General features: G+C 39.3%; 1 protein-coding gene and 1 pseudogene across 1 annotated transcript; both read right to left on the reverse strand.

Annotated features, from left to right (window-relative positions):
• Positions 1 to 14772: 14772 nt before the first annotated feature.
• On the reverse strand, positions 14773 to 17667 carry LOC145492010 (BTB/POZ domain-containing protein 6-like). The gene has a single exon (XM_081471324.1). The coding sequence runs from the start codon at positions 17464 to 17466 to the stop codon at positions 16147 to 16149; it is 1320 nt and encodes a 439-aa protein (XP_081327450.1). The 5' UTR covers positions 17467 to 17667; the 3' UTR covers positions 14773 to 16146.
• Positions 17668 to 19939: 2272 nt separating this feature from the next.
• Positions 19940 to 21712, reverse strand: LOC145492870 (BTB/POZ domain-containing protein 6-like; annotated as a pseudogene).
• Between the last annotated feature and the right edge of the window lie 77 nt (positions 21713 to 21789).

Consider the following 21789-nt stretch of genomic DNA (forward strand, 5'->3'; position numbering starts at 1 on the left):
TTTGTACGCGCTTTTCAGAGTCTGTAGGACAACCTTTCTTGAAAGAACTGTATACTGGAGAGTTTCCAAGACTCTGGGGTGATGCTAAGTCTTATAATATATAGATTTAGTCAGGCCTAAAAGCGGAGCTCCTCAGAATTTTAATTGGATGTTGTTAATAGTTAAAATCATTATACATTGTAGTCACCATCTGTCTTCTCATTGGCTAAAAAAAAAACTACAGTTAATTCTGGGAAACAGCGCAACCTACAGATTATTCACTAATCTGCTAGCAGATCAGTGAATAATCTGTAGGTTGCGCGCGCCATGCATGATTTTCAAGAGTAACGTCAAGTTCACGGACAGCGAAGTAAGAACATGGCTTGTCGAAAATAAACTGTGTTCGGTGCGATAATGCGTTTGTCGTTATTTTCTTTAAATCAATGTATAAGAAAACAATTATTAGATTCGGTTTTTGTGATATCCGAAATAATCAAGGGCTCGGTTAGTGTTATCAGCTTCACTTACCTCCACCTTGATTATTCCGGATATCACAAAAACCTCAGCCAATAAATTGTTTATAATCCAACTTGCATGGCATCCGCGTTGGATTATGTTGTAATGCAAATAAAAAAAGTTAAGCATTAAACTTAAAGGGCTATTGGGCTGAATTGTATACACCAAATAAATCAACGTGTGAGAAGAACAGAGAAAGGGTTTTCTGTATTTTCCTCGTGTGTGCGGCCCCACGCATACTATACCGAAAACCGTGGGAAAGAACGCAAAACAAGTAAGCGTGCGAGCGTGACTGTGAGCGTGACGTGCGAGCGACGAATGGCAATGCCGCGAGCCGCTAGCAGCCGTCTTCCGATGTCCGCGTTACTAGCGGCTCGCGGCATCGTTACTCGCACGTCACGCTCACAGTCATGAGTCACGCTCGCGCGCTTACTTGTTTTGCGTTCTTCCCCATGGATTTTCGAGGAAGAGAGAGACTGTTCGCAGTCTAGGTGATGTGATAATGAAAACGAAAATTGAGCCTTAATTCATGGGCAGATTTCAGGGGAACTTAAGAGGCCACCCCTTCCCCCTCCCCCACGACTTTTTTCTATCTAGATCTCTTCGAACGTTCGTTGCACAAATCGTCCCATGTTGGGTCCCCGTTCGCATAGCCCTGCGCCTGCACTCAGCGGATTTTCCCCTTTCGAGAGGGGCCGAGGAACACTGGGAACAAGACATTAATTCGCCGCTCGTGGCAAGTATATAACCCTGCAAAACACGTCGGATTTAACCATTTTGATCCGAGTTTTTAGGTTTCAAGTGATTTTTCCTCTTTATTAGGTATCAGAAAAATTAACGCTCAGTTATAAACATGTCAGATCATAAGCAACGTGTTCACGAAAGGTCTAACAAGATCCGCAACAGAAAAATTCGAAGTTGAACGCCATGAAATGACACAAGAATAGGTACTTTCTTGACAAGATTAAGAGGTAAGCCATCTGATATTTTTCATTGTTGATAGTGGTAGGCTTTAGGGTTGATTACAATGTTACAGTGTAAGTAGGCTTATTTTACACTAGATTTTTTATTCGGTCAGTGTAAAACGCAGACTGCGGACTGCGAACTACAGACTAAAATGTAGACTGACCATTGAGTCCTAAGCGAAAACAGGCTAACTGGAGGCTAACCTAAGTGATATCCAGACCAACTGGAGTGATATTCAGTCTAACCGGAGCGCGACTCAGCTGACCGGAACACAGTCTTTCACTGCAATTAGCCTGAATAATCATGTTTAAGACCAGCGCCTGATACTATTATTATAAAACGATATGTACTTATGAAGTCTGTAGTCTGCAGTCTGCATTTTACCCCGGTTTGCAGTCCACAGTCTGCGTTTTACACTGACGATTTTCAATTTGATTGCGAGCAAAGTGGAAGTGAAATCGGAACATCTTTGTGCAGTACTAAATTACATAGGCCATCAAGGAATATTCGACCGTACAGGCCCTTTCATAAAATAACCACAGAATCATTTAAATATATAGAACAGCTAAACTGTTGGAATTTTGTAAGCAGTATCATCAGTACAGAGTAAATGATGCAGTGCATAAATTAGTATCTTTAGAACATAAAGCAAAAAGAGTCTACTCCCATATACAATGTACTTAAATGTTGGGTGGTGAAGTTCAAAATATCATAGGTAATCAAATTTCTGTAGGTCCCAGGTTAGAATCTAGTTGTAGTTTATAACAAATTAGGTGGCTATTATGTTAGTTACAGTAATTTAATGGAATAATTTTGAATAATTAATTTGTTTATTTATTTATGTCCATTTATATTCTGTTTGCAGAATGCTAAAATGGATACAATTTATTGGTTCTATTTGACAAACAAATCATACAAGAGGCATGCAGGTTGTGGTTTCACTAGATAGTACAACGGTAACCAGAGTTGTGGGAATATCGTTCCAGATTTGTACTATCCTTGTCAGCAAAAGCTTATACTAAGTATGTGTTGCTTGACTAAAACAATAATAAGGCTTAATCATTCTGTAATCATTGCAGGCTTTGTTAAATTTACTTTCTAGACTGTTCTTCGTTTTTGGACTATTTGTATTTTGGCCAATTTACTATAAAGTGTTGTCCCTAAAAAGGCCAACCACTGTTATAAAATTGTACAATTGAAGTGCATGGTACCTTTGCAGTTATTGGAGAGCAAACTGAGTTGCTAGTTTAACCAAAGATGATACCAAAGTTAGCGAAACCACCAAAATTTTAAATTTTTATTCATCCCTATTTATAGCTGTGTCAAATTAACCATCGCTTTACTTGAGTAACTGTAAGCGTCGGGGGATTCTTGTTTTTCAAAATCCCACAAACTATTAAAATACTGGATGTGGTTCTTGATACAAAAGGATAGCAATTATGTGGACTTTCAGTAATATATAAAGACAGAGTGTTTATCCTGGGACAAAGCGAAAACCAAAACTATACATGAATTTATAGTTCCATGACCTATGCAATACATCCTTGTTCTGTGGTTTATGTGGTTTGAGATCTCACTTGTGATTGGTTATTACACAATAAACATTCCAGGCATATTTTAGGTGTTCACGGTTTTGTGAGTTTGACTGTAATAAGTATTTCTTTAAAAAATAGTGTTTCCTGCATTTTAAGAATACATTATTGGGAAACTTTGCTTGAACCCCTAACAAGTAAGCTGTTAGTGGTATTTCTGTCTTATGTAGTTTTGACTTGCAGGAGTCACAACCAGAAAGTACAACATAAAAGATTTTCAATTGTTTACTCACATCACTCCTCTCCTATTGGCAAGCAAGCTTAAAATGCATAGGGCTGTTTGTACTTCAAGCATCAATTTTCAGGGTAGTTAATTTTTCAGACATTCTGAGGTGTCACCCATTATATTTAGGACATTCATATGAAGTGGGAGAAGTTGCGTATATCCACCTGTAGATTTGATCATTGACAAAAGAGCATGCATTTTCAATGTAATGGAAATTTTGATCATGTAACAAAACTGTCTCCTGTGCTTGGTGACATTCTTATTGCCTCCTTAAGCAGAAAGACAGCATTATAATTAATCATTATATCCTTTGTTTACTCAGTTCCTAAATCTCTACCATATCTCCCCCAAAAATATCAAAAGTTAATAGATAAGTGTACCCTTGTGTAAAGTTGGAGATTTTTGTATCTAACTTGAAGATACAATTAGTGCTCTTCACTTCTGCTGGAACGGTTTGCACCATCTCGCAAAGTATAACTAAGTATAAGCAGGGTGTGGAGAAATGAAAACCAATTTTTTGGCCTATCCTCTCAGTAAGCTGTAACTATGATGTACTTGTCTAAAAGTCATTCTTGCTAGCCCCCAAAAATTTAATCTCTCACAGTACTTCTGTAGTTTGAATTTCTTCAAAGAATTTCCCAAGGAACTGCTAGGGTTTGTGCTATCAGACATGACTTTCTTTGCAAGCTAATAAGTTCAGAAGCTAAAAGCTATTTTCTTGAGTCAAACAACTCCCTCATGTACATGTAGAAGGAGTTGAACTTGCTGTTTTCCCTTAACTTATCAGCCTTACAGGTAATACAGGTACTTAAATAATTAAGCTATTTAGTGAACTTCTAGGTTCTAACGTGTTTGAAATAAAATCAATATTGAGATGTTCATGCTAAAAAAACCATTCAATCTAGGACTCAAATCTTACCCAATCTGACCTCAAGGATAATCTTCATTTGCACGTGACATGATCATCTTCTAAAATCCAAAACTAAAGAGTCACCAGTTAAAGTTTTTATCCTCATCAGGCATAAGAGGGGTGTAAATTTATATCTTTTAACAACTTTTCACCTTAATAGCTTACTTTGTCTGGAAACAAGCACATTTTGAATTTCAGAGTTATGGTGGTGCGTAACATGAAGCTACGAAAGCATTTGTCAAAAAATATTTACTTATCTCGTGGCTTTTAGCCTTTTTAGAAGTTAACGTATTAGGAAAAGTGCTTAATATTTAGATGTTTGCTTGTTCTGTTCAGTTAATCAGCCACCTAGATATCCAAAGTAACTTCCAGATGTTTACAACATTTGCCTGCTGCAATGTTGGTGTACAATGGAGGTACACCAACATGGCAGTTTCATACTGGGCTCTGTAAATTTGCACAAAATATTTCAACAAATATCTGATGCTGCAAGATGCACAGCCCGTAGAGCTAAAACTTGGAAAGGTGTCTTCTTTATTTATCTCCTATAATATCACAATGTCTTGAATTTATCCACTGAATGGTCAATTCAAATTAATTTTTGTGTGACAGTGCAAACCAAGAATACCAGCTCTAGAACTCTTTCTACTTTTTTCCTAATTTAATTAATTAAAAGTCATTTGCTTTTATGCTTATTTAAAGTTTTCATCAGCAATGTATATGCTTTCATGAAAGGTTAGCACAGGCATCATGTTTGTCAGTACCATGTTGCATCTTGTGTCATTGATTGTTGAGTATTGTTTGAGAAGGATCAAGAACCATTCATTTGATGTATTTCATGTGATCTGAAGAGTTCATGCAAGTCTTCTGAGTTGTCTTGCAGGTAGGATTGTCAAAGTTTAATTAGCATGTCTCTCTTACTTGGTATCTCTCTTACTTACTTTGTATAATTGCAATCAACAAATGACACTGGAAGATCTTCCTGTCTTTGCTGGGGTGATGTCATCCACTATTGCAATAGGCCTATTAGGAAAATTATTTCAAATATGATCCTTGCAACCTTTTCATGAAATATATGATCTTCAACATGATGACACTTCAGTCTGGACTGAAAAGAAAAGAGTAACACTTTTGCAGTGTCTATGAATTGTTTGCATTCCATCTAGTGGCTTCAACGTTCTTCTCAGTTTATGTTTATTGTCCTGGTCCAAATAATTATAGACGTCTTGATCTTCCATTTAGGTCTTAAAACTGTTTGCATTCCAGTTAGTGGCTTTTCTTTTGTTGTCCTCAGTCTGCATTGAATGTGCTGGTCAAAAAAACAAAAACAAAATATAAACAAATTGGGATGTCAAGTCATCTTGGCAAACTTGCATATCTGGGGTTATGCAATCCCAAGCTTCCTCTTTTTGAAAAAGTCAGTAGATCTGATCTTGTCCTTGCCTTTAGATCATGAAGGTTATGCAGTCTTCAGTGACCATGATATAATTGTGTAGTATAGATCTAGAATAAGGATATAGTTTAGAATCACTCTGTGTTGTAAATGCTGTGTCTTTAGGGTTACCATGTGCCTGCATCTAACCGATGTAGCTAATTTGACATGTAAACAACAAAAACATGTCAGGGGATATTTTATTTTGAATTTTTTTTTCCCAAGAGTGATTTTTGTACAATCACTTCATATATTTTCTTAATCCTATTTCAAAATTGTTCTGTAGCTTTTATGGTCACTGAAATTGAATATGGCAAAATGCAGACATATTGTAATGTTTAAGCACTTTGGGTCTAGAATCCGAGTAACATATTAAATTAGCAAAAATATTGCATTGACCTGTAGCTTTCTAAAGGTGATTTGGACACTCCCCTTAGGGGGCCTGGATAACTGGATAATTCATTTTATTTCAAAATTCTTGGTCTCATTTGATAACCAGCTCTATAAGCTTTAATTTGATATAGGGGTTTAGGTAGCTACAGAACAGTGTGAAAGGGGAGCATTACTTCTCTTGGATGCGAAACACCTCTCAAGGTATACAGTAACCTTAAACCATGAACTTATTGCTTCTTTCCGTTTTATGTGAAACAGTATATGACAGAGCCACCTTTACAGCAGAGCTCCCAGGGGCCACCACCAAGCAGAGTCCCATAACTATAGACACAAGGACCACATGCACGCATACAAATAGAAAACCATAGAACTATTTTTTCATGGTCAACATGTCTAGCAGTGTGGATCATGGCAGGTGCGCCCAACAAAGCCGACGCTGTGGAACATGGCGGCCATAGTTTAATCATACATGTATGATATTGGACATCCATGTCATGGTCAATTGACAGCTGTCAAAACAGGGTATCTGCTGACTAGTGGAGTGCGCTACTGACAAGCGATGATAGCAGACCTGTAAAATCAGAATTATGAAAATCTCACGTGAGTTCAGTCCACAAACAACAATATAATGACTTCTAGTAGTGAAAGGCAAACCTTCGTGATGGACCTTATGACCCTAACTGCATAATGGCGGGCGGACGTGCCTTGAAACTATCCATGGTTCTTTTAGTTTCTCTGTTGCTCTTATCGAGTATTTTTAATCTCAGAAGAGATCTTCGTGTACCTGGTCATCGCAATGTGATCATATCAGGAGCTCCAGGACAAGAACCAACACGAAACAACCCACTGCTAAGTAAGTTTACTCTAACGAGCGGAGGCCATGTTGATTTCATGCGACTTAAAGTAAAGAGATACTTTGGTCTCCGGGTCAGCCGCTATCCCAACACCGATTCTACATTCCAACTACGTAGATTAATTATCAGTGGAGACATTTGTCCAAACCCTGGACCCTTACCAAAATCGAGCTGCCAGAAATGCGTAAGAACGATAGCAATAAATCACCGATCGCTAACGTGTTCGAACTGTGGGTGCGTTTACCATATGAAGTGTGGAAATGTTAAACCAAGTGATTTTATTCGCATCAAAGAGAACACAATTAGCTGGATTTGTCGACAGTGTACTTGGCAAACCGCGGCTTTCAGCGCCAGCAGCCCCGAATCCCAACCTTCCGATGTATTCTCATCGATCAACAACTGCCTCTCAGATCATCCTGGTCTGAAAATAGGCCACATCAATGTTAACGGCCTTAAGGGAAAACTGCCCGAGATTCGCATGTTACTGCTAAACGCTAGCCTGGACGTTCTAGCTGTAACTGAGACCAAGTTGGCGAACGACATTACCGATGATGAAATCGGAATTGAGGGTTACTTCACAATCCGGAAAGATCGCGATAGAAATGGCGGTGGTGTTTTAATGTACTACAAAGATTCTTTGTCAGCCTACGAAGAGGTTAGAATGCAAGTCCCTCATACCATCGAAGGTGTTTGGATAAATGTACGAAGCCAATCGCAATCATGGCTATTTGCTTGTGTGTACAGACCACCGCTTGATCTCTCCTTCTATGATACGTTTAATGTCATGTTAGAGGAGGTTTGGTCTACGCGAAAAAACATAGTAATCATGGGCGATTTAAATTCTGATTTGTCTCTAAAAAGGCAAGAAGGTGTCGAATCTCACCTCGGTAGGCGCCTAACGCGCATATTAAACACTTATGGCTTAAAATGTGTCATAAAAGAACCGACCAGAATATCTGACAAAGCACAAACATTAATCGACCTGATAATTGTTAGCCATGCGGAGAGCATCACAACAGCTGGAGTCGCCCACCTGGGAATATCTGATCACAGTTTTGTCTATGCAAATTTGCGAATGAGAAAGAAGAAAAATCCATTGGTATCGAAAACCGTAAACAACTACAAGAAATTCGACCAGCAAAAATTTAGAAACGACATCGAATGTGCCCCTTGGAGTGTATGCGAGATTTTTGATGACCTAGAGGATCAAGTATGGGCATGGCAACACATCTACCAGGAAATCGCGTCTAACCACATCTCAACCAGGAAAGTCAGAAAGAGAGAAAACAAATTGCCGTGGATAACTAACGAGATAAAGAAAGAACAAAACAACCGTTACCGGCTGCTAAAGCTCTTTAAAGTTAACAAAGATCCAACAACCTGGAGCTCGTATAAAGCCGCTAGGAACCGTGTAAAGAAATTGATCCATAATGCGAAAATTTCATACTGGAGGGAACAATTTGCTGACACCGACAATAGCAAGAAATTCTGGCAAGTGGTAAAGAATGCACAAGGCATCGGCACGAGAAAACCAATTCCACCAGTCTATGACAGGGATAATAACATCCTAACAAACGATTTCGACAAGGCCGAAGCTATGAATGATTACTTTGCAAGCATTGGAACTCAGCTTGCTGAAAAGTTTGACCACGATGCCATGACTGCTCAGCCATTGGAGACCATTTATCGTATAACACCCACCATAAACCAAATTGGCCTGTCCGAAAAACAAGTTAAGCTGAAACTCTCTCGGATAAAACAAAAAACAGGGGGTCCTGACAAAATAACGTCACGTGAAATGGCGGAGGCAGGCGACACCCTCTTTGAAGGTCTCTTCAGTATATTTAAGAACAGTATTCAACGCGGCCTCCACCCGAGTAACTGGAAAATTGGAGAAGTAATCCCAGTTTTCAAGAAGGGGTCCAAGTCAGATTGTGCGAACTATAGACCTCTGACAATGCTAAATTTAAACAGCAAAATCTTAGAGAGTATTGTTTGCGACTCTCTAGACAATCATCTCGAGATGCATAGCCTTGTCCACTCAAACCAATGGGGGTTCAAGAAAGGAATCTCCACTGAATCATTACTCGTCTATCTCACTGAAACATGGAAAAGGGCAATTGATACTGGCCACAAAGTCGGAGTACTATTTATTGATTTCAAAAAAGCTTTTGACACTGTCGACCACAACATCCTTCAACTCAAATTATCAGCTGCAGGAATATCAGGTGGTTTCCACGAGTGGATCGTAAGTTACCTCTCAAATAGATGCCAATTTGCCACTGTAAATGGAGTAAGATCTGGGCTGCGACCAGTCAATATTGGGGTCCCTCAAGGTTCCCTCCTAGGTCCTAGACTTTTTGCAATTTATGCAAATGATTTACCCAACTCGTCCGCAACCGGATTTATTCATATGTTTGCCGACGACACCACCGTGTATTACATTGGGAAGGAGGTTGAAGAAATAGTGGATGCGTTAAACCGAATATTAATTGATTTTAAAAGCTGGTGCGACCAAAATCGCTTGACTGTTCACACTGGCAAGACGGAAGCAATGTTAATCTGCAAACACGCATTTGTCGGCCCTATGAGACCACTGATATTTGGCAACTCATACATATATTTCACCTCCAAATCTACCTGCTTGGGTGTTGTAATCGACCACAACTTGAACTGGAAACCTCAAATTAAAATGCTCCACTCTAAATTTGGAGGAAAACTAAAATTCCTAAAGTCTATGAAAGGACTGCCTACCTGTGTTCTTGAAGAAATCTATTACAAAGGCATTGTTCCAAGCATAACCTACTGCATTGCCGTATGGGGATCCTGTTCATTGTCTTCATTTAATGACCTAGAGCATTTACACATAAAAGCTGCAAAACTAATCCATAAACTCCCTAGTGGAACTCCTGATTGTGACGCCCTTAAAAGGGCTAAATGGAAGCCATTGAGTTACATCTACAAGCGGAGGCTCGCATCGATAATGTATCAGGTGCATAATGATATTCTACCGGAGCAGCTTACGGCCCTACTTGGAACCCGCACAAATGAGACTAGTTACAAATTAAGGCGCTCGAATGACTTCTCGCTAGCATGTTATCATAGTGAACTCGGAAGAAATAGCATAAGGTATAGAGGCCCTATAGTGTGGAATTCCATCCCAAAATTCATAAGAAACGTTACTTCTCTTCAGCTTTTTAAAGAAAAACTTAAACTAGCCTCAAAAACATTAGACCAAATACAGTTCGAGAAAGAGGCGTGCCTTATTAAATCTAAGAATAGTGCATTTTTATATTTTTAAAATACTCTTTTTATACTTAATTTTAATAGAAATGTAAATTTTAAGTCATTTTAAATTATCTTTTAGTAGCTTTTGAATCCTAACGATGTATTTTTAATAATTTTAGATTTTAGTTTTTAGGTATATATTTTATGGCAGGTCCACACCAGCCCTCTGGGTTGCCAGACGCAGACCTGCCTCATCAAAAATATATGTATGTATGTATGTATGTATGTATGTATGTATGTATGTATGTATCACAGGCTCAGGTTAAGAGCTCATCAAGGTCACCTGTTTTTTAAAAAGTTGACCGCTGACAAAGTACTGGTTTTCTATTGGATCGTGGGCTCAAGCTAGGTTAACTTCTTGATCAGGGCCGGGTTGTTCAGAAGGTATACTAATGTTTTTCACTGCTTACTGGTATGTTTTATGTAGTTTGAGATTATTGAAACTCAAAACAGAAGGCCAGACATTATAAACGGAAAAAAAACCCTCAAAGTTACAAAACTCACATCAAAATCCTGGGTTAGCTTACTCGGGCTTTGAGCAACCTGGCCCAGGAGCTCCACTTTTAGGCTTGGCTAAATCTAAATATTACAATGTTTACAATTGACTCCGTGGTGGCATGAATTTGTACATGTATTTTGTAACATAATCGTGCATTGCTATTTGCCTTCATGCTGTACATCCATCAATAGTTCATTTTTTTTTCATAAAATATGCTATTAATACTGTCTACCTTTTAAAAAATACTGGAATTCTACATAGCCTCAAGACACTTCCCAAAAGTGACTGTAAAAAGATACGGTTAAAGGTATGACAGCTGTACAGTATTAAGAACAGCATACAGGAATATAATGAGATCCACTGCAACATTGCAACATTCACAATGAAAAACCTCCCCTGGCATTAATGGTAAAAATAACACTTTGTGGATGAATACTTACATGTGGGCTACCATTAATAATTTTATAATTCAACTTCAATAATTGATGTGTTTTTTTTTCTCCACGAAGATTGTGGACTACAGGGACTGTTAACTACTGGGTGACCCCATCAAATATATAATTTTGTAATTAAATTATGTCAAAAATTAATCAGTAAGCTATAAGTAAGTTATACCATCTACACATATTTTGCCTTCACTACATGTAGACAATTGAACACACTCGGAGGTTTTGATGCATATGTGCATTTGGTCAACCAAATCCAAGATATGTTTAATTAAGACATCAGTAAAATTACAGCTAAATGGATAAAAAATATATCCTACATGCACCAAAGTTGAACACGAAAAGCCCCCAAAAAATTGAAAAATAGGGACCGTGTATCCCCAAATGCAGTGGCACCAATGGAATCGTCTCCGTGTAGAGCTTTCTCTGCATGCAGGGTCACTGATTGATGTAGAAAAAATAGTTCATGTTCATGTGCAAAAGGGGAATATGGAGGTGCTGTTAGCAATTTACCACGTTTCAGAAGAGTGTATGGATTTACTATTTCGGAAAATTATATTCCATACTTGTTGCACCAGCAAGCCTAGTGTAATACTAATCATCCACTCGACATTTCAACAACAACAACAAAACCGAGGAAAACTACATAAACACAATATGGGTATCACTACACCTGAATCAAACGAAGGATACCAGAAATGTTACAGAAAATTCGTTTAAGATTTATTATCATTCCAGTTAAAGCCAACAAATGCATTTAGAAGCCAGAAAACGTCCAAAATCTCAAAGACTTGCGGTGTTCAAGTTTAATAATTATTCGCGCCAAAGCGTAATTTGAATATTACTTTCGCCGACGGCTTTGCAGTCCTTTTTTCGGCCGTGGCTTAACCAGGCTTTTACCAATAACCTTAAAAGAAATTCAGCCAAACATTTCACTAAACCCAATAAATTAACCAAACAAAACGAGGAAGTCTCCATAATTTGTAAACGCAGTATGCATGACAACATACGAGCGTCAAAAGCTGTCAAGGGTAGCAAATCGATGGTTTTCCTTCTTTCCAAGGTAAACAGAAGAAGAAATTATAGCAATCTACAAAGCGGCTGTCCTTACTAAAACAAAGAAAACTTCAAAACTCGGCTGGCAGTATTTACAAATACAGTTCTATTACTTTTAGACGTGAGGTTATCGGTATACGGCGAAAAACAACAGAAAACTAAGCTTGTTTGTTTACACTATGCAACTTTATATTCAACAACGACTCTAGTCTTATTGTTTGAAATTTATCAAATTTCTCCCAGTATGGTTCCAAATCAGATAATCAGGGAGACTTTAAAACTCCTATTGAAAATATAAGCTTAACTTCTAAGCTTATCTCGCCGAAGCAACTACATAATTTTTATGGAAAACGCGAAAGTTTCTATGTAAAACAGTCGCTTACCACAATTTGGCAGTTCACTTCAGTTTGAATCCTATAGGCAGAAACTTCCAGCAAAAGTTCCGAAGACTGAACTGACCTAATCTTTTCGATAGATCAACGAATCAACTACTCTTTTCCCGCTGTGTTTTTTCCTCTAAACACAAGAAACACGTTTGATTTCTCTTGTTGATCACCTGATGAAATCATGTGACTTCTTGCACGGCTGCACATCTCGACGCGCGAAGTTGTGTAGTCTTCTGAGTAAGTTTTTCGGGTATTCCAGCTCTTTTCTATAGCCGTCGTTCGCTCTGCCTCACGGCATTGTTCGGTATTATTTCATATCCTTTCTCTAGCCCTAACTCGATCTAATTCACAGGACTGATCAGTACTACCTCGCCTCCTTTCTAGCCCTGGCCCGCTCTTTCGCGATCTTCTTCGCCACTTCTTTGGCTGTCAATCCTTGCTCTCTGCCGTTCTCTTTCACGTTCTACTTCAGTTAAACCCTATCTTGAAAACGTTAGATCAACCCCTCCGATCGTTTGTTAACATAACAAATAGAAATAAGTTTTTTTTTTTTCCCCTGACTTTTCTGAAAAATCCCGCCCAGAACAGATGGCATTCCCTAGCTTCCCCGTGAGGGCTACCGCGAGACGCCCCTCCCCCTCCCCCAGAGTCTGTACGGAGGGCGTTCGCTCGCTCGCTCGTACGCTCACGTCATAACCAAATTTTCTCGGCTTGATGGGTTACCAATTTTGCTTACCCATTGAAGCTCCGCTACAATTCAATAGGTTCAAATATGACAAACTCTCCGGTATACGACTAAGATTAATCAGCTAATACCAGTGGATGAACGAATCCTAGCAGTATGCTAGGCAGCCTCGTCTCCAAGAGGCGCTCTCTGTTGCAATGAGGGAGAAGCATCCTACGGAAAAGTCTTGATCCGAGTCTTGTCTCTCGACTGGGACGTGCCTCTTGCCCACACTACAGCCGTTTCCTTTTCAAGCCATGAAGTCGTCACCTCGTTTTTAACTTTCGCCATCCACCATCGCAGCAACACATTTCACCAGCAAGCCCGCACGACCGGCCACTACCCACTTAAGAAAGGGGTAGATTTTATTGATTGAGACTCCGGTGACCTAGTTATATACACCAGTCACTTAATCGAGAGAGAGAAGTAGAACTTTATTATCAAAAATTTTCAAAACGCTCAATAGCTCGTTGTTAAAGTTGAATGTGATTGTTTACTTCAACAACAACCACCGTCTAATTTTCAACTTCTTCGCAATTTCCATGTTTACAATAACTGTCTAATTTCCCGCGCGCTGACTGGCTCATTTTTATCGTCAATAAGAGTACAAACGGATAAAATTTTAATTTATGCAAGCTTTAAGTTCAACTTTCAGCTGTCAAACTGTCAACTTTTTAACCAATGAGATTTTATTGACTTTTTTACGTAGCCAATCAAAAAGCGAGAACTAAAGCTATTGACAATGTTCGCGTCATTTTGAATAAAATTCACTTACCTTTGTTTACGGTAATTTTATGGCGTCTTTTCCCCTCATTTATTCCCGACATTTGACCATTTTTGGATCTTGTTATTGTAAAAAACAAATTGACGTCAGTTTCTTACGCGTCTGACCTCTTATTGATGATAAATTGCGTCATAACATTATCAAATAAAGTTTACTGCGGAACCACTCGCAGGCACTTTGACAATGTTATGACGCAATTTATCATCAATAAGACAACAAACGTACAAAAAACTGACGTCAATTTGTTAATTGATACTGACCAATGTTTCGATCAAATGAGTGCAGCCCTCAGTGTAGTAACGTAAATAAATGATAACGTTTAATTGATCGTACTTTTGAATCATATTTTTGAAGTAGAAAGCGATCCGATGCTAATTTCAACGCCTGTCTCTCGATTACTATCATTTGACACGAGTAGACGATTATGCATGGCAATCCTGTCTGCAAATAAAGCTCTGCTTTGATTTTGATTGGCTATTTCATGTTATTTGTGCCATTGCTTTTGGTTGGGGGTACATTGACCGTATTTTGTTAATAAGAGGTTATTCCCCAATGCGGTATTTACACTTAACATGGAAATGTTCCAAAAAAGTGAGATAGTACTTCATCTTTAAATCCAAGCAGAAGTTAGTTTACAATTAATATATATAGTCCCAAAACATTCTGAAAAATTTGAACTTTTCAGCCTAAAACAAATTGCAAACCACGAAATCATATTTTTTTTAGTGCGGGATCACCAAAGGTGGGTTCAATCCTGCTGAAAATATGTTCTTTTTCTAAGTTACTTCACAATTGCAAGACCAGTTCCAAAGGTTCCAAAAAAAATAATAACAACAAAAAAAAAACTTAACTTCCATTATTTATCAACAACTGAAAAATTGATTTATTCCATACAGCAATATTACAACACTATACAGTAAATAGAGACTGATGCTAGCTTGTTTTTTGTAGCTAATGTAAAACTCAACTGGAAAAGCATTTAAACTTCCCGTTAATTATTCACTGTTTGGTGCACCTAACCGCAAAATACAACAACAATTTGCCCTCTTTCAGCACTAGAGCATTTTTAACATCTTTATTCACTCCTTAGTACACTTAACCTCATTTAAAATTGCAGTTATTGATTTTGCTATGCTAGTTACATAATATATATAGCTGTTTCGAAAAAGGCTGCGAATAAGCATACGCGACAATATCGAAAGGCGCTGGAACCAGCCGAATTTACCTCTACTTGATCAAAGTTCACGGTGTTTCGGCGAAAAGAAAGATAAACCGTGAATTCAGTGAAATCCCGCCTTACGACCACCCCGTTAATACGACCAACTCGTTATTACGGCCACTTTATTCTGGCCCGAAAAAAAGCTCAGTCAGTCATTTTCCTATTTAAAGAACCCCTTTGATACCACCATCCCGTTAATACGACCAATTTTCCATGGCCCGAAGGTGGTCGTATTAACGGGGTTCCACTGTACATATTTTTACGATAACTGCAGAAATTCTCGCGCGCTTATTGGCTAATTTTCATCGTCAATATGCGGACAGAAACATGAATTTATAATTTATGCGATGCGTCAACGAGCGAGAGCGGGCAATTTGACAATCTGTTATCGTAAAAAACAAATTGACGTCAGTTTTTCATACGTCTGCCCTGTTATTGACAATGAATTTCGTCATAACATTGTCAAAGTAGTCTGCGGATCATCCACAGCTACTTTGACAATGTTATGACGAAATTCATTATCAATAACAGGACAGATGCATGAAAAACTGACGTCAATTTGTTAAATTTACCCTTTCTTGTATACGTGCTTGAACCGTGGTAAAACACAATGTGCTTCAGTCAACTTACGAAAAACTACAGCTTCCCATAATACCTGCATGTTGTCATATCTGTGCACCCTTTACCCTTCTGTATTCTAGTTCCAGTCCCAGTCGTCTTTGATAGCACTATTCAGTTTTCTTTCAGTGAAGCATATATGTAATAACAATTATGTGCCCTTGGTAATCTACAGAAATTTCACTTAAAATTACATTTGCTTCGTTCTAGAATCATAAACAAAGACCCAACAATCGAAATTATGTACTTAATAATACTTCAACGTTTTGCTGACCAAAACAGCACAGGAAACTGACCTGCTCTTTCGTGGGTTCCAATAGTGACACCCGGTGAAGTACGAAAGGTGAATACCACTCCTTGACACTCAGCAGATGTTTGTCCTTTTGTTCCATACCATGACATGGGACCCTTGATAAACGACTCTAACTTGTACTCCTTGTTTTCTACCAAGAAAACAGGTCGATCGAACAGTACAGAAAAACCATAATAAGAACAAGTCTTGTCTTTTTCTGAAGCGTACGATCCTGATTGTTTTACCAGAGAAGAGTCATCTGTAGTATCTTTAACTTCTGTGGAAACCGTGTAGTTACCACCCACAGATCCAAAATGCTGAACTCCACGTAGCATGATTGGCTTGTTGACGGAAAAATTAAGACAGTGAGGCGATCTACCGTATGACCAACCAGCACTAAAGGCTTGAAATCTTTGACACAGATGCAAAGTTGAATAATCCTTCCTTGGGGCTTGTACAAATGGCAAAGAAGATGTTAAGACACCATTGTAGTGTTTCACCAAGTCACCAACCTCTTCCAAAGTAAGAATACGAGAATCGATTACAACTGAGGCAAACTCATGCTGTGACATCAATGGAAATCTGATCTCTTTCACAATCTTCTCTCCAAGAATTCGTCTCTTCGATTCGCCGTCAGGAGTTATCCCTTGTCTTTTACTTTGTTCTGTGGCCCAGCGATCAACAGCTTTAAATAGTTCCACTTCCTTCACGTTCAACCCTTCTCTCTTCACAACTGTCTCGACTAGCGATCGCTCAACTGTAACAAATTCATCTGACTTAACAGCTTCTTCTGTCTGTTTCTCAATCACTTTCCAGCATCGATCTTTCAAATCTTTATCCTCAAATTTCTGAGCGTGCGGCAGAATAAAAAACACATTTGATGCTTTCAAATTGCGTCGAAGATATTCGGCACATTTCTCAGCGAGTGAAGGCAGCATGTATTTGTTCGCTAGGTACAGCACTTGCATCACATTACTTCCGCTCAGATTCACTTTGTCGCTGTACAAATAGCGAAACATCTCCAAAAGACTCTCGTACTCACAGTCAGGCAGTTCAATAGAGTTTTTAGTCTCTGCCATTTGACCATAGAACATGGCATAGAACACAGGACTGCTGATTGCAAGCACAAACTTGTGAGCTGGGATCACCTTCTTGCTATTTCTTTCGCCAGTCGACGTTGGAACAAGAAATTTCACATCGCTCAGTAACTCCGTGTTGAAAATAAACGTAGTTCTCTCTGCGATAGCTGAACACTTCGTTTGCCAGTTCTCTTGAACAACTGCCATTGTTGCTCTCTGGCTTGTTCGCAGTATTATTCGATACAACAATGTTTCGAGGTACAGTTGTTTTTGCTTCGTGAACTCGACAGCGAAACAAGAGAAATGTCTATATGTTATATTGCTGAGTTAATAACAAGTTGTTTCCGGCTGCGTGCTCTAGCAATGTCACACAACTGCGTGACGTTGACGTATCGGACTGAGTCAGGGCCGAAGCTGAAGACCAAGACCTTTAAAAATTGGGCATACCCATTCACCTCCAACCTCCAGCTTTGGCTAATTCGGTTAGTTTGGTTAGTTCGTCCATATGTCCGTAACGTCATTGTTCTTTGACCTGAAACTCGTTTTTTAGAGTGAATGCAAGTCAAGGCACAACGGCAGCTGTTTTTTTTTTTTTTTAAATGACTTACACTTTTCAATTGTTTGTTATCGCCACAAAACCCGGGAATAACTGTATGAAGTTCCTCCTTCTTTTTTCGACCACCTTTAATTACACATTTAAATATTATTTCTCGCGACGTAGAAATTATTTGATTTATCCTGATAGTTTTCAGATTGATTCAAGTTCTACACATGTATTTAGTTTTTACTTTCCGATCATTTTTTTTTTTTTGTAACATTTCGTTGCCTTATATAGCTGAATGAAAATGCTACGGTAGAGTTCAGTAGACTGGCCGATTTCCCTTTGTGGGAAAACGTGTGCGACCTATGTAACTAAAAGTCGGTAAAAACACACAAAATAATGGAGCTCTGGTAACTAGATTTAAATATACTACGGGGTCTCGAGTTCCTTTTCGTGTTTTTAGACTTACTTTGTCCTGTTTAAGCAAGTAGGACTGAAAAAAAAAGGAACTGAATTGATGACTTTTGCTGCGATAGTGACTTTTATACAGATTTTAACATCGGTAGCTGCATAGCCTGCAAGCAGGCTATAGTGTTTGAGTTTCTCACTCAAGCGCTGCTGCTCTGACTTTTCGCTTGGTGCGCGAGCGAGTTTATGAACGACGTGGGAGGGGTAGGGGAGGGGGGGGCTTAGAACCTAGATTCGCCGGCGCAATTCGCGGGCCGGCTCGAGTGACATGTGTCTCGCTCTCGTTCCCGGCCCAAAACACGGCAGTCTGCTTGCGAGCTACTCGCTGCAGGACGTTTAGCTCTTGCTGTCTTATCAAACGTGGTGTCCAATAGAACGTGGTATCCCACGCCTGGTTAGCTCAGTTGGTAGAGCGCCACACTGCTGGGCTGGAGGTCGAGGGTTCGAGCCGCAGACCGGACCAACACTCATTGTCCTCACATAACAGAGGAGAATGTGCTACCTTTGTAATTTCATCTGCAAATGGTTAGATGTTCAAGTCTTCTCGGATCAGGAGTATAAACCAGTGTCTGTCTCCTGCATCTTTTCATGGTTAGCACACGTATTGCAAAGGCAGGGCACAGAGTTCCCGGTGTTGTGGTCTGGCCTTGTCTCACAGGTTGGTTGGTGCTTCACAGAGGGTTAACATCGTTGCACCTTTCCTCAGTGGACAGAATTGACTGATTCGTTCTTCGACTAAATTCGATTCGGATACCTTAGGTAAGAACGATGTGAACAACGCGCAATATCCTCATTGTTGTTGTTTTTGCAAATCAGAATCTTGATTTTTAATTCCAGGAGAGCCAATGCTTAGATTCAAGGAAAAGTGATCTTCACTAGTACAGTGTTGAGAAAAACCATTTGACCGTAGAACACGTATCTTCGAGACACGAACTATTGAATCTGGACTACAGCGAGGCCTTGTCATAGCAATCGGTCAGGACACTTCCATCAAGATTTTGTAGACTGCAATCATGGGCATAAGTCAGTGGGTCCATTTTACAGGCTGTAAATAATGATTTACCCCTCACTCTCTTTCTCGCAATACCTGCAGGTAATTTTAAACTGGTTTGCACCTCTAATTTTTCAGCACAGGACAGAGAATATTTTCCTCTACAGGATCAATTTTGGAGAAGACAATCGATCTCATTTTACCACGGCCCGTGCTATTGTAGACCAACGGAGTGACGCCATTTCCCTTATTATTTGCCATTAAAAGTTCGATATATTGAAATTGTCTTACAACTCACAATTTCGAAATCGAGCACAAACGAGACGAAGTTACTGTTACCTTACACATTGCGTTTTCATTGCGTTTTGTTTCATGTTGTGCTCCTGACCAAAAGGTCCAAGCATCGAGATCTCAGGCCAGTGATTTTTAATATGTTACTTGCTTGGGTATATTGACCTTTTTACCACAGAAATACTATATCTTGATAGCCAATATGAAATAAGTTACACGTAAGTTATTTCACTGAAGATCGAGTAGATAACCTCCCACCTCAAAGTCTACTACAGATATGCGCACATTTTCCCCCAAGGAAGCTTTTTCGCCCTCAAAGGCGAAACTGTCTCTAGCAAAGTATTTTGAGTAGAGGAAATAATTTCCAGCAATTTTCTATCCATGTTACTAAGCACCATGGGCTTCTATCAAGCAACGTACAACTACCACTACCTATCATTTCTTTCGGCTTCGTTGGCGGTCGCATCCCGGGGGGAGGGACGAGCACCCCCGTCACGGGGGTCTGTAGGACAATTTTTCTTCAAACAATTGTATGCTGGAAACTCGCTAAAAGGTCCAAGCAACGGCATCTCAGAAGTTACTAAGCCGCAGAAAATAATATTACAGCATAATGTAATTTATAACGCCTTTACGTTTTTATATTCCAGGGTTCCAGTCCTCTTTGATAGCAGTATTCGGTAACTTTACAGTGAGGCATACGTGCAGTGAACTCGTGATTTCAATAGTTTACCGAAGTTTGACTCAAACTTAGCATAGCCTCGGGGTTATAAAGAAAGACCTTTAAAGCGAAAATAACGTACTAAGTAGTTAAGTTTCAACGTCTTGATGACCAAAACAGCACAGGAAACTGGCCGACGTTTTTACTGGTTCTATTGTTGGCACACGTCGAAGAACGGAAGGTAAAAAGTACTCCATGGGACTTAACACATCTTTGGCCTTCTAATCCTTTACATGACGGGGGACCATTAATAGGCGATTCTAACTTGTAACTTCTTGTCTTCCACCAAAGAAACTGGTCGTTCAAACTGTACAGAAAAGCAATAATAAGAAAAATCCTTGTCTTTTTCTGCAGCGTACAAGCCCGATTGTTTCACGACAGAACAACCATCTGTGGTATCTTTAACTTCTGTAGAAACCGCGTAGCTTCCACCTATAGAACCAAAATGCTGAACTCCATGTAACAAGATTTGTTTATTGACAGTAAAATTAATACAGTCAGGTGACCCACCGTACGCCGATCTCCAACGAAATTGATCCGGCGGCTTAAAAGCTCGAAATCTTTGACATCCATGGATAAGAGAAGTATCTATCCTTGGAATCCTTGGGGCCTGAATGAATGGTAAAGAAGATGTTGGGAGTTCCTTGAAGTGTTTCATCATGTCACCAGCCTCTTCCAAAGTAAGAATTTCAGACTCAATTACAACTGACGCAAACTCCTTCTCTAACATCAATGGATATCTTATCGCTTTCACAATCTCCTCTCCAATTATTCGTCTTTTCGACTCACCGTCAGGAGTTATCCCTTGCCTTTTACTCTGTTCTGTGGCCCAGCGATCAACAGCTTTAAACAGTTCCACTTCCTTCACGTTCAACTCTTCTCTCATCACAATTGTCTCCACTAGTGATTGCTCAACTGTAACAAACTCATCTGACGTCACAGCTTCTTCTGTCTGTTTCTCAATTACTTCCCAGCATCGATCTTCCAAATCTTTATTCTCAAATTTCTGAGCGTGCGGCAGAATGCAAAATACATTTGATGCTTTCAAACTGCGCCGAAGATATTCGGTACATTTCTCAGCGAGTGCAGGGACCATATATTTGGTTGCTAAGTACAGCACTTGCATCACATTACTTCCGCTCAAATTCACTTTGTCGCTATACAAATAGCGAAACATCTCCAAAAGACTCTCGTACTCACAGTCAGGCAGTTCAATAGAGGTTTTGGTCTCTGCCATTTGACCATAGAACATGGCATACAACACAGGACTGCTGATTGCAAGCACAAACTTGCGAGCTGGGATCACCTTCTTGCTATTTCTTTCGCCAGTCGACGTTGGAACAAGAAATTTCACATCGCTCAGTAACTCCGTGTTGAAAATAAACGTAGTTCTCTGTGCGATAGCTGAACACTTCGTCTGCCAGTTCTCTTCGACAACTGCCATTATTACTCTTTGTTTTTTTTTGTTTTTTTTTTTTTCCAGTATTATTCGAATAAAAAATGTTTCGATGCAGCTCAGTT

The sequence above is a fragment of the Orbicella franksi genome, chromosome 7 (genome assembly GCF_964199315.1).
Source record: "Orbicella franksi chromosome 7, jaOrbFran1.1, whole genome shotgun sequence".
Classification (NCBI taxonomy): Eukaryota; Metazoa; Cnidaria; class Anthozoa; order Scleractinia; family Merulinidae; genus Orbicella; species Orbicella franksi.